Genomic DNA, 13,294 nt, shown 5'->3' on the forward strand with positions numbered 1-13,294 from the left:
AAAAAAACAATATTTCCAACCCCTGGTGAAGCTTTCTTTTCAACTCAATAGGTGCCTGGTTCACTTTTGCACACACACACACACTATTTCCAGGCAGGGTCTGTAGGATATCAGGAAATCTCTCAGAGCAAAGTACCTGACTGCTCTGTCTGCTGCTCTATCCCATTGAGATTCAGTGCTGCAGAGAAAGGGGTGAACTGTTTCGTGCCACAGAATCGCACTGATGCAGCATTTTAAGCAGACAGACAGACACAGACACAGACAGACACAGACAGACAGACTGACTGAGTAACGAGGAAAAGTGTGAGTGTGCAGAGAGCGCTGAACTGACAGCGTCTGTCCTAACAGCGATATTTCCTGACAGTTGTGTGTTATTGTGCCCACAGCTCTCCAGCGATGTTGTTTTATTCAGAAGGCAAATTTGCAACTGAAACATATAAATAAAACAAGAATTAGTTTTCAGCGAGTGGATTTCACTTCTGCAACACTCCCAACAGTGCATGCATCGCGGAGACACAGTCTGTCTGACTTGTCTGTCTGTCTGTCTGTCTCTGCGGAGAATGTACTGCACATCCGAGCATCGTGTCTGCGGCTCTCGCGTGCGATGTCATCGTTATAAAGTGAAGCGCAATCCTCTCTCTCTCTCTCTCTCTCTGTGTGTGTGTCTCTGCAGCGGCCAAACCTGTGGTTGCAAACACAACTCGTTTCATCTTTGCTTCTGCAACACTATAATGGGGGGGGGGGGGTGGAGGGAGAAACAACGAGGGGTTTGAGACGAGACCAGCGTTATTCCTGGAATACTTGTCAAACTTTGATCTGCGTTGTGACATGGCGCACAGGGTGTGCTGAGCCGCTGTGTGCCGGCGGGGCTGGTCCGGCTGCTGGTGGGGATGATTGATCGCTCACTCCGGCAGTACTCTCTCTGCCCGCACTGCAACAGTGCAAATGGGAGACACTCTCTCTGCCCAACACGGTTTGTGTCCACAGATCATGTCTGCGCTCTGCTCCTGCTTGTGATCCTGCTGCTCCTCTTGCTCCTGCTACTCCTGCTGCTCCTGCTCCTGCTGCTCTTGCTCCTGCTACTCCTGCTGCTCCTGCTCTTGCTCCTGCTACTCCTGATCCTGTTGCTCCTGCTCTTGCTCCTGCTACTCCTGATCCTGCTGCTCCTGCTCTTGCTCCTGCTACTCCTGATCCTGCTGCTCCTGCTCTTGCTACTCCTGCTCCTGCTACTCCTGCTGCTCCTGCTACTCCTGCTGCTCCTGCTCTTGCTCCTGCTGCTCCTGCTCTTGCTCCTGCTACTCCTGCTCCTGCTCCGGGCCACCTTGGGCACTGTAAGCACAATAATAACCATTCACCAAGATTACAGGGTTATGGAACTATAATTCACATTGACAGAGTTGCTTTCTTTGCTGTTATCTTTTGCCCCCAACGGGCGGAATAATAAAACTAAAACTAATTGCATCACTTAGAGCGTTTGCTGCAATTTAGGGGGGGATCAATCAGATCGCATTAAGTTTGATTCATATCACATTCAGTTTGTTCCGGTTCCCACTAAGACTTTAGAAATAATACAACGACGATATATATATATATATATATATATATTAAACCGGGCTATCAAAAACTATTTCCATGACTACACGTGTCTGTAGGGCCAGTGATGAGATGACAAGAACTATGTAGCTTGTGGCTCCACCTGAGGCTGAGAGACCCAGGTCGGAGATCAGCAACTATCCTCGAGCTGTGGATAAGCAACTCTGCTGTCCCTCTAGATCAGCTATTCTTTTTTTTGGGGGGGGTAGATGGGTGTCTGACACATGCAAAAACCTATCACTGTGCATAAGAGTATCCGAACCAAGATGAGATTTCCATTTCCTACACATGGAAATTCCAGAGATTGAGTGTAGGAAGAGAATGCGCACTCTCTCCCTGGACGGACGCATCCTCTTACCTAATTCCAGAATGTATTAGGTGCAGGTTGGCAAGAGCCAAGGCTTGGGGACCCCAGAGTGTGACTTGGGGTACGGCTGGAGTCTAACCAACTAAAGCCTCATAGCTTGCCATTGATATAGCTGCTCCGCTGCTTGTCCATCTAGGATCACGCTACCCGTTGGGGTTGGTTTGCAGAGTTGACAGGATCTGAGTGGGATGACTCTCTGCCCCCAGTGACTGGTTTGCCCTTCCAGGTCCTGCCGATGAGCCAGGCTGGCAGTGCTGCCCCGAGACACTGCTCAGGAGCCAGACTACCAAGACCGCCACAGATAGCTGGTTCAATTCCGACATTACATTGGCAAGTGTCACCTTGAAGCCAGTTCAGCTCCAAGGAGATCCCATTTACACTTACACTTTGCTCTCTCTCGGTCAGCAACTCTGCTCTCTCTCTCTCTCTTTATTGATCAGCTCCTCTCCTTTTCTCTCCAGATCAGCTCCTCCTCTCTTTCTCTGCTCCATCTCTCTCTAGATCAGCTCCTCTCCCTCTCTCCCTGCTGTATCTCTCCCTCTCTCAGCTCTCTCTCTCTCTCCCACTCTGCTCTCTCTCTCTCTACTCTATCTCCCCCTCTCTGCTCTCTCTCTCTACTCTATCTCTCCCTCTGCTCTCTCTCTACTCTATCTCTCCTTCTCTGCTCTATCTCTCCCTCTGCTCTCTCTCTCTACTCTATCTCTCCCTCTGCTCTCTCTCTACTCTATCTCTCCTTCTCTGCTCTCTCTCTCCCTCTGCTCTCTCTCTCCCTCTGCGCTCTCTCTCTCCCTCACTCTACTCTATCTCTCTGCTCTCTCTCTACTTTATCTCTCTCTCTACTCTATCTCTCCTTCTCTGCTCTCTCTCTCCCTCTGCTCTCTCTCTCCCTCTGCGCTCTCTCTCTCCCTCTCTCTACTCTATCTCTCTACTCTCTCTCTCCCTCTGCTCTCTCTCTCCCTCTCTCTGCTCTATCGCTCCCTTTGCTCTGCTCTCTCTCTACTCTATTTCTCCCTCTGCTCTCTCTCTCCCCCCCCCCCCCTGCACCCCCCTGCCCCCCCCCCCCCCGCTGTGAGCCTGGCTGCCGGGGCGGTGTTGGGGGACAGGGGGTCCGCCTCGCTGCGCTGTGGTTGGATGTGGGGCGGGTGTGGGTTGGAGCGCGGAGTTGGCGCTCTCCCGGCGGCTGCCGCTGATTGAATGAAAGTTGCTGCAGGTTGTCCTGAGCTCCAACAAACCCTCTCCCTCAGCACAACACAACACAGGAGAGCCTCTCACCCCAACCGGAGAGCCTCTCACCCCAACCGGAGAGCCTCTCACCCCAACCGGAGAGCCTCTCACCCTCTCACCCCAACCGGAGAGCCTCTCACCCCCAACCGGAGAGCCTCTCACCCCAACCGGAGAGCCTCTCACCCCAACCGGAGAGCCTCTCACCCTCTCACCCCCAACCGGAGAGCCTCTCACCCCCAACCGGAGAGCCTCTCACCCTCTCACCCCAACCGGAGAGCCTCTCACCCTCTCACCCCAACCGGAGAGCCTCTCACCCCAACCGGAGAGCCTCTCACCCCCAACCGGAGAGCCTCTCACCCCAACCGGAGAGCCTCTCACCCTCTCACCCCCCAACCGGAGAGCCTCTCACCCCCAACCGGAGAGCCTCTCACCCCCAACCGGAGAGCCTCTCACCCTCTCACCCCAACCGGAGAGCCTCTCACCCTCTCACCCCCAACCGGAGAGCCTCTCACCCTCTCACCCTCAACCGGAGAGCCTCTCACCCCCAACCGGAGAGCCTCTCACCCTCTCACCCCAACCGGAGAGCCTCTCACCCCAACCGGAGAGCCTCTCCGCCTCACAGCCCCTCTCTCTCTCTCTCTCTGTTTCACGCAGTGAGCAATTCCCTTTCGCCCGCAACTGCCTGAGAACCGTCCCAGGACCGGGGACCCCCTTCTGGTTGGGGGGGGGGGACCGGAGCGATGGCTCCCGCGGACACTCCGGGAGGCGCTCGGCTCCTCCTGCACTGCCTCTCCCTCCTCTCCAGCACCGGAGGAGCCGCCTTCCACGGCCCCGTCTCCGAGACCCCCCACCCCACCCCCCCGACCCCCCCCAGGACCCCGGTGCCCGGCCCGCGGCCCCCGCACCCGTTCGGCGGCACCGCGCGCCCTGCCCTGGGCGGGGACCGGGACCGGGACGGGGCTCCCCGGCTCCCCCAGACCCCCGTCCCCGCCCACCCCCCGGGCGGGCAGCTCGGGGCGCGGTACGTCCTGACGCTCAGCCCCTCTCCCCTCCCCACCCCGAGCGGCCGGAGCCCCGCGGGCGCGTCGGGTGCCCCGCGGGTGGAGGTGGACGAGACGTGCCCTCTGGGGTCGGAGATCGCCCGAGTGACGGCCGCGGACACCGACCGCCCGCGGGGCACCGCCGACCTGGTGTACCGCTCCCCTCTCCCCCACCCGCTCCTGTTCGTGGTCCCGGGCACCGGGCAGGTGCTGCTGGTGGGCTCTCTGCTCGGGGTGAGAGCCATCGCCCTGGTGGTTGACGGCCGGGATGGCGGTGCCCCCCCGCAGGTCAGCGACCCCCTGGCGGTGATGGTCAGCGTGAAAGCCGCGGACCTGCAGCCCCGCAGGAGCAGGAGAGGGACCAGGACCAGGGCAGCGGCCGAGGACGTGTTCCACTCGGTCACGGTGTCCGAGCAGAGTAACGTCGGGGATGTCATCCTCGCCGTCCCCGACCGGACCTTTGGAGGGCGTTGGTTTGAGGTGATCGCTCCGACCGACCCCCCGGTCCACATCGAGAGGGAGACGGGCAAAGTGCACCTGCGGGAGAGGCTGCGCAGCCCCGAGGCTCTGCACATCACCGTCCAGGTCAACAGCCAAGAGGGTAAGTGGCTATCGCTCTCCTCTCACTCCACTCACTCACTCACTCACTCCACTCACACTCCACTCACTCACTCACTCACTCACTCACTCACTCTCACTCCACTCACTCACTCACTCTCACTCCACTCACTCACTCACTCCACTCACTCTCACTCACTCACTCACTCACTCACTCACTCTCAATCTACTCACTCACTCACTCTCACTCCACTCACTCACACTCTCACTCACTCACTCCGCTCACTCACACTCTCACTCACTCACTCCGCTCACTCACACTCTCACTCACTTACTCCACTCACTCACACTCTCACTCACTCACTCCACTCACTCACTCACACTCTCACTCACTCACTCCGCTCACTCACACTCTCACTCACTCACTCCACTCACTCACACTCTCACTCACTCACTCCACTCACTCACACTCTCACTCACTCACTCCACTCACACTCTCACTCACTCATTCCGCTCACTCACACGGTCAGTGTTCATTACAACACTGGTTTTCATCGATTCTGTCGGATGCATTGATCTTAATCGGCCTTCAGTGGGTTATAATGACATTTCTGACAGTGTGAGATGATCTTGCAATCACAGCTACTCGGCTATTTTACAAATCCATCCCCATTATTCCAACCCAGTTATGCACTTGGCTGTTTAATGCTTCCAAATTATGCGTTTCTGGTAGTACAACTTCTGACTGTGAGTGGAAGTGTGTGAGAGTGATTTTTTTTCTGGAGGAAACCCTGATCGAAACTTACTTTGGGAATTAGCTTTGTGATTCAGTGCTGAAACAAATTGCCTCTTGGGACTGAGAGGTTTCCATTTGGGAGACACTCAACGTGGTTGGAGGCACCACCTATTTGCAATACAATACAAAATCACATTTGTACAGAGCCTTTCAGGTCAGGAGGACGTCCCAATGCGCTGGACAGTCAGGGATTTGGTATTAACATCATACCAACCTGTCTGCTCCCTCAGCTCTGTGTCCCCTGCCCTCCCCATCATTGGTGGTCAGGCCTTCAGCCTTTCTGCCCCCACTCTCTGGAACTCCATTCAGGAATCCCTCTGCCTTGCCCTCGCCTCCTTCAAGGCCCGTCTCAAGACTTTCCTCTTTGATCGTGCTTTTGGCCACCCTCCCTACCCTCCACCTCTCCTGATTCCAACCCCCAGGTTGGGTGCAAACCCTTGACTGTCCAGTGCCTTGGGACATCTTTTTGACCTGAAAGGCACTATGTAAATATAATGTGCTGTTGCTGCTACTGTTGTTGTTGTACACTATAGAACGGGAGACATACAACAGAGTCACTGATAGATTGTGAAGTGGAAGTGCACTTATCACTGCACTTTCCGCGTTGATGCAAAACACTTACTGCTTTGCGGGTAGCACAAGATGAGGTTCCAGTGCAATATGGCTGAGATGTGAGATGGTGAGGCGGCCTAAAGGGGGGCAGTCTCGGGGCTCAGGCGCTCCGAGTATTGAGCGCACTATGTGGAAGCGCCGCCGGAGGTGGCGGTGACTCCCAAGGCTTGGTGCGCTTGGTGGGCCAAGTCTTCAGCAATAGGGAGCCTCGACTCTCCCCTGTCCAGCTGAGTTGATCATGAAAGTTGGCTAATGGCCAGCAGAAACAGCATGAAACATCTTGAGATCTGCCGAGCGGAATGGTGCAATAGTCCAGGAACTTTACAACACTTAACTCATTCACTGCTGAAGAGAGGGGCTTTTTTTTATTTGGGGGGAGATGTCTCTCTCTCTCTCTCTCACTCACTCTGTACTGTGTACAATCCCCAACTGGAAGCTTTCTACAAACTGCAGTTGTACCGCAGCCGGAGTGATCTGAGAGCTTCCTGCACGGCCTCCCACCGCTCCTGTCAGGCTGCTGACTAACCCTGTGGTTATAGTTGAGTGTTTGGGCAGGGTTCAGCGTGCAAATCACATCGCAACAGCACAACTCCGTGTCATCACACAACCAGCGGAAAATAAGGGCAAAATACGGCATTTCATGACAGATTCCATATTGTATGAATTGCCATATTTTCGCCCCAATTGCCACCAGCTGTTTAGTGCAACACTGGACCAGCTTTAAGTTTCCTAGTGAGCTACTGACCTGTCTGTGCCCTGTCCTGCCCTGCCCTGCCCTGCTGACTCTTCTGGCATTACACATAATAATAATAATAATAATCCTTGCATTTGGTATAGCGCTTTTCACGTCGGGAGGACGTCCCAAAGCGCTTCACAGAACACACTGTAAAGTGAATTGACTGTATATTTGTGGGCGAATGCGGCAGCCAATTGCGCACAGCAATGTCCCTCAAACAGTCGTAGATTGAAAATGACCAATTTATTATTGGTTTTGGTTTTGGAGGGATTATTATTAGGCTCTGTGTGGAGTAAGGAAACTTGCCCAAGGTTTCGCCCTCTGCCTGGAATTGAACTCAGGTCTCTCACTTGCAAAGCGAGTGCTCTAACCACTGAGCTACAGGACTCCAACATGTCACCAGCAGTCAGTCAGTCAGTCAGTGACCAAGGAGCAAAGCTTTAAGTGTATGTGCGGTGTGTGTACAGAGCTCTGCTTTCCTTGAGCAGCGTATGGGGAAGGGGGAATAAAATGAGTTGGTGAGACAGTCTATTTTGATTCCGATATCAAAATTTCCACAGTTTTGTGTTAGATTCGTGAGGTTAACGTGGAGCATCGGTATAGTGATGGGGGAGGGAAAGTATAAGGTATGTGATGTGATAGTTTTCACGTATCAAATATGTATGCATCTAATCACCCACCACAAATTACTCACCCCAACTGTTCTGAACCAATACATTTTCAGCCTGCTTTGCAATAATGTATATGTTTTAATTGTGCCAGTGATATTTGCTAAATGTGCTAGTGATCTCTATTAATTGAACATCATTGAATTGAGCGCAATGAATCTATCATTTTTATTGAACACCAACTGAAAATATTACAAGCACTTGTGATAATAATGTAATAATCCTTGCATTTGATATAGCGCCTTATTGTGTCGTTGAGACGGCTGAAAGCTCTTCACACAATATACTGTAAAGTGAATTGACTATATTTTGTGGGTGAAATGTAACAGCCAATTGCATAAAGCAGTGTCCCACATAGTCTTGATGTTTTAATAGTCTGTCCAGTATTAGATACCACCAACACTTCAGTCCTTGTGGTTATTTTATTGACAGACTGTTTGACTTGGGCATTTTTGAGCCTTTCTGTGGTGTCTAATTAAAATGTCACTCATCCATTGGCCATATGGCTGGATCTAAAACTGTGCAGTGTTAACCTCTTTGTAATCCTATTAATGTGCAACAAAATAAGCTTACATTAATTATTTTATTTAAAACAAAATTAAGCCTATAGTAGTTGGTATAAATAGAAACAATAATAGCAGTTAATTCCATGGATGTGCACACTTATGCTTAGTTATTAGCCCTTCCTGACTGTAGAATTAATATTATAACTGCTTGTCTCTATTGTACATTCTCTGTTTAACTTTTGCGATATCATTGTTTGGAGTGTCTATATTTTTTCTGTTTGGTGATCTTCACTAACAATTACCTATTAATTATCTTACTGACATTTTCATGTAAGAGGAAGGCAATACAATACTGTATGTGATCATCTTGTATCTAAGCACCCACATTGCAAGCATATTGTATGCCCAGGAATTTGTCTTGTTCACTCTAAATCAATTTTGCGGCTCATCTTACATCCAGATTATTCTAAATGAAATGAATTTTAAATGAACAGAACCGACCTGTTATTTTCCAAGACAACAACAATTTATCATTGGTTTTAAATCAATTGAGGAAGAATAACTCATGGTTATGACAATTGACAAATCAATTCTTTATATTTTTGTGGCAACTTTCCCCTTTTAGTCTGCCCCTCTTCTAAAATTGGGTTTGTTTCCAAACACATTGGCAGCCCTTTGGGACCTGGCTGAAGCTAGCCAAGACTGAGGCAGTGCTACTGGCCAACAAACCTCCCAAATAAAATTGGTCACTCACTCTATGGTTGTTTGTGAGACATTGTTGTGCACAATTGGGCTCCAGCATGATTGAAGCATTATTATTCTTCCCCTCATGACTGACTTTTCTGTGAGCAAAATGCCTGTGATATTTGTCTTATAAAAACAGTCACTACACTCGATGATGAATTGGAGAGGCTTTGAGACGTTTCAAATATTTTAAAGTAAGATAAGGCACTGTAAAGGTTATTTCATCAAGTGGAAGCTTAGATAATGGGTGTCAGTAGTCCAGTCAAGCCAAATCTTATCCTTATAAGGTCATTTACGAGCATGTGCCATTGGATATAAATCGATAGCTGGTTGATTTTCCCTTCCTAATTGCCAGGGTGCTAATCCCAATTGTAGCACTCCAACTCTTACTCTGGCTCAGACCAATTAACTGCTTTAATATAATTGATTGGATATAGCTTCTTATCACAAAGCAACATCTCAACTCACACAATCAGTTACTCTTTGGAGCATAATGACTTTATAGGGGCAACAACGTGACAGCAAATATACTATAATACTGTGCAAGAGTCAGAAATGATTCAGTAAAAGTGTCACTAACAGTAAACCTGGAACAAACTCCTTTACTTCTACCTGACTGGTGAATGAATGAATTAATGATCTTTGCTTATTCTTGGTTAGATTTGGGTGGCGGCTGGTGGCTATCACTGATTCTGACTACAGTATTTACTCAAAAAAGGTGAGAAACCCTGGGACATCCTCAGCAAGTTCCCAATGTTCGGTACCTGTAGCAGCTAAATATTCAGACTAAAGGACTGTCTTGTGCTGTTTTTTCAGTCTTTTCATCCAATTTTATTGAATGTATCGCCAATCTGTCAGATCGCCGATCCATTCTGTTCGAGCACTCGCCTCACAAGCGATTCTCAGCAGGGCCAAACATCAGGCAAGTTTCCTTATCATCACATAATAATAATAATAATCCTTGTATTTGATATAGCACTATTCACGTCTTCTAGAGTCTCAAATCACTTCACAGAATATACTGTAAAGTGAATTGACTGTATATTTGTGGGCGAAATGCACATCTCTGTTTACCTAGCAGTAAGTAGCAACGGTTGTCAGTCGATTGGCGGATTGCTTTTCCCGGGAAAATAATTCCTTAAAAAATAATAATAATTTGGTCACTCAATCCACGACTGTTTGTGGGACACTGTTGTATGCAATTGGCTGCTGCATTTCACCTACAAAATGTACAGTCAATTCACTTTACAGTATATTCTGTGAAACACTTTGAGAAGTCTTGAAGATGTGGTAAGGGACTATATCAAATACAAGGATTATTATTATTATTTTTAAAGTCCAAAATTAATACAACATTTTGTCTTTGAGCGGGGCTGTAAAATATATTCTTAGAAACGTAAAATGTTCACCAACTCCAAACACCAACCAAAGGTGTGAAGTCTTTTATGGGATGGAAGAACGTGTTGTAGTTTGCTTCACTTCACTTCGCCAGGGGATTTGACTGACATTCATTTGTGAAGTTTACCGACTGCACCTCTTCCTTAACAGTTCCAGCATTAATGCATTTCTCAGTTCATCTTTTTGCAGTCGATCTGAAATTGTGCATTCAACCTTTGTCAGTGGAGGTGGCGCTAATGAGTCACTGGTTGCAAAGATTCCCAAGGTTATCAGAATGTCCATTCATTCGTCTTTGCCCCAGTTTGTGTACTATACTGGAGATCGCTTGTCATCTCAATTGATTTCTCAGATTGGAAGATTTTCATGGGGAAAATGCGCGAAAATACATAGAGATTTTCTCAGTCAGTGAAATGAAACCATCGACATCACCACATGCATTTGAGTCATTACTGAAACTAACAGGAGGGTGGATCTGGGTTTAGAACGAGACCTTGCGAGAGTTAAATATGATGAGCCCAGGGGAGGACGAGTGACTGAGCAAGTGAATGCAATAACTTTCAATTCATTGGTAACTAATTCACATCAAACCCTTCCACATACTGAACACAGGCGGGTAGTTTGATTTGTATGAGTGCATTTGCAGGATAATCATCTTCAAACTGTCAGCGGCCCAGAAACAAAGAAATAAATCTCGAGCTAATTAGAACAGCCTGTGAGCGTTTCTTAATCTGAATTTTATTAGAGAGGTTGGACAGGCAGGACGATGCTAATGGGAGAGATTAAATAATGGCAGAGATCTAAAGATCGAGGACTTGTGCGATTGTGAGTTTGTGTTAACTTCAAAGAATGGAAGCCTGATTTACGGGGTTAAATTACAATACAGGATTGATGTCAATTTCATGTTTCGTTCAAATTGGAACTTCGACCAGTTCTGTCAGATTGGCTTCATTAATGTTTCGAAAATACGATCTCTTTGTGAATACCTGTTTTATCTGTTTTCTTTACCTCTGGTAGTGATTTTGCTCACTCTACCAACGCATGTGTTTGAAAGGTTATTTTATCTTGCCTCCAACCAATGCAAAGACTCGGCTGAATTTACACACACACTGCAGATGAAGAGGCAAGCTTCAGATTCAAATAGGTCTATTTGTTTTTAATTAGCTGCTAAATATTGGCCTTTCCACAAGTCTTTGGTTTGTAAATAATGACTCAGGGGGGATTTAACATGCTGTTTAGTAACATTGTACAGAGAACAGAATAAAATCCTGCTTTAAAGGAAGTCCAGGTGCAAACACATTCTCCTTGCTGATTCTTCTACTCATTGTTATCTTGTTTCTTAAATCTACTATTATCTCTTGTGAAATTTCTCTCTCTCCCCATTCTTACTGAAGACATTTACCACTAATTTCCATCTGTTGCCTTAGTCAAATAGCTATTGAGGTTGAAAATTAGGCATTGGCAAACTGAACTCCACTACACTACTTGCAACCTTCCTAAATATAAACCATGAAGATACATGTCAGCCAAAAAGTCAATTGAAAACTCACCTTAAGGTACACTGATATGATCAGTTTTATGCAGTCTTTTTCATTTGATCAAGTGTCAGTCTAGTTTAGTTTGGAGCACTCTTGCCTCTGAGTCACAAGATGCATATGTTCAAGCACCACATTGGACTTTGTCTAGACTGACACTCCAATACAATTCTGAGCTAGTGCTGCATTATCCGATATGCTGTTTTTCAGATGGAATGTAAAACTAAGGCTCTTACCTGTTCAAATGGAAATTAATGATCTCATAGTACTATTCAAAAAAGAAAAAGGAGTTTCTCTTAACGTTTCAGCCAACAATCCTGCAGATAAAAAATTGAACATTTGCTTCATGGCTGTTTGTGCGACATTGCTGTTTACAAATTAGCTACCAACCCAAGTGCTTTAAGACATTATATGTGATATATAAAGCACTAGATTATTATAAAATGCAAGCACTGTTATTATTATTTTTACTGATATAGTACAGTAATCCAATGTCACTAGTGAGGTTTACCTCTTAATGTGATCAAAATTCCTCAGTCCATTTGCTGACCTCATTGTTGCGACCTTGGGTTTTACTGAGAAAAGGCACAAAGAGTCCAATAAAAAGGGCGGAAACAAAATCTCAGCTTCCAAATGACCTTTGCCAGCTTTCAAGATGGTCATTTGTTCTTGACCTTTAAAATGAATTTGCTGGTGAATTGCACAATTTTGGTTCCAAAAAAAATTGCAATGTCAGTAAGAAGGGCGATTTCAACCAAGCCTGCACCTTCTATGCACCTCTAGCAGGGATTATTGGATAACATTATTTGTAATAATCCCTGCATTTGCTATACCACTTTCACTTCAGGAGAATGTCTCAAAATGCCTCACAGGATATATTGTAAAGTGGAGTGACTGTGTGTTTTGTGGAGGAACCTGGCAGACAGCTTGTGCACAGCAGTGTCCCACAAACAGCCATGGAGTGAGTGACCAATTTTATTATGGGGGGGGATTGTTGGCCAGGGCACAGGAACAAACTCCCTTCTCTTTTCGAATAGTGCCATGGGATTTTTAACATCCACTTGAACAGGTCTTGGTTTCATGTCTCGTCTGAAGGACATTTCCTCCAGCAATGAAATGCACCCCTAGTACTGCATTCAGTATCGTCTTAGACTGGATGAATTCCTAGTCCCAATGTGGGGTTTGAACCCACAACCTTCTGACTTAGAAGCAAGAGTGCTACCAACTGAGCCAGGCTGATACACAGGCTGGATGGGAATCAGGAATGAAAACCTTTACCCTGGTTGATGTCCCCTTCACTAACTCCGGGTGCTGAGGCCAATTGATTCGATAGTGGTAACTAAGCACAACCTGGGATTGGATCTGAAGACCTTCTCTATAAGGTTCAGCAACTCACTGGATAAACCCGCTAAGCCATCGGGGATAAAAAAGGGTCTTAATACAAAATGCAATTAACATAAATCCTGCTTGCAAAGAAGGGTTATTTAAATTAGAACTGAAAGGTCTAGTGTCTTCACAAA

General features: G+C 47.4%; 1 protein-coding gene across 1 annotated transcript in view; it reads left to right on the forward strand.

Annotated features, from left to right (window-relative positions):
* Window positions 1–3,924: 3,924 nt before the first annotated feature.
* si:dkey-22o22.2 (neural-cadherin) overlaps window positions 3,925–13,294 on the forward strand; it is a 134,376-nt gene continuing 125,006 nt past the window's right edge. The window contains exon 1 of the mRNA XM_007888374.2: window positions 3,925–4,825. Within this exon, the coding sequence (XP_007886565.2) occupies window positions 3,925–4,825 (901 nt within the window). The remainder of the gene's footprint in view (window positions 4,826–13,294) is intronic.

This window comes from Callorhinchus milii, unplaced genomic scaffold (genome assembly GCF_018977255.1).
Source record: "Callorhinchus milii isolate IMCB2004 unplaced genomic scaffold, IMCB_Cmil_1.0 Scaffold2, whole genome shotgun sequence".
Classification (NCBI taxonomy): Eukaryota; Metazoa; Chordata; class Chondrichthyes; order Chimaeriformes; family Callorhinchidae; genus Callorhinchus; species Callorhinchus milii.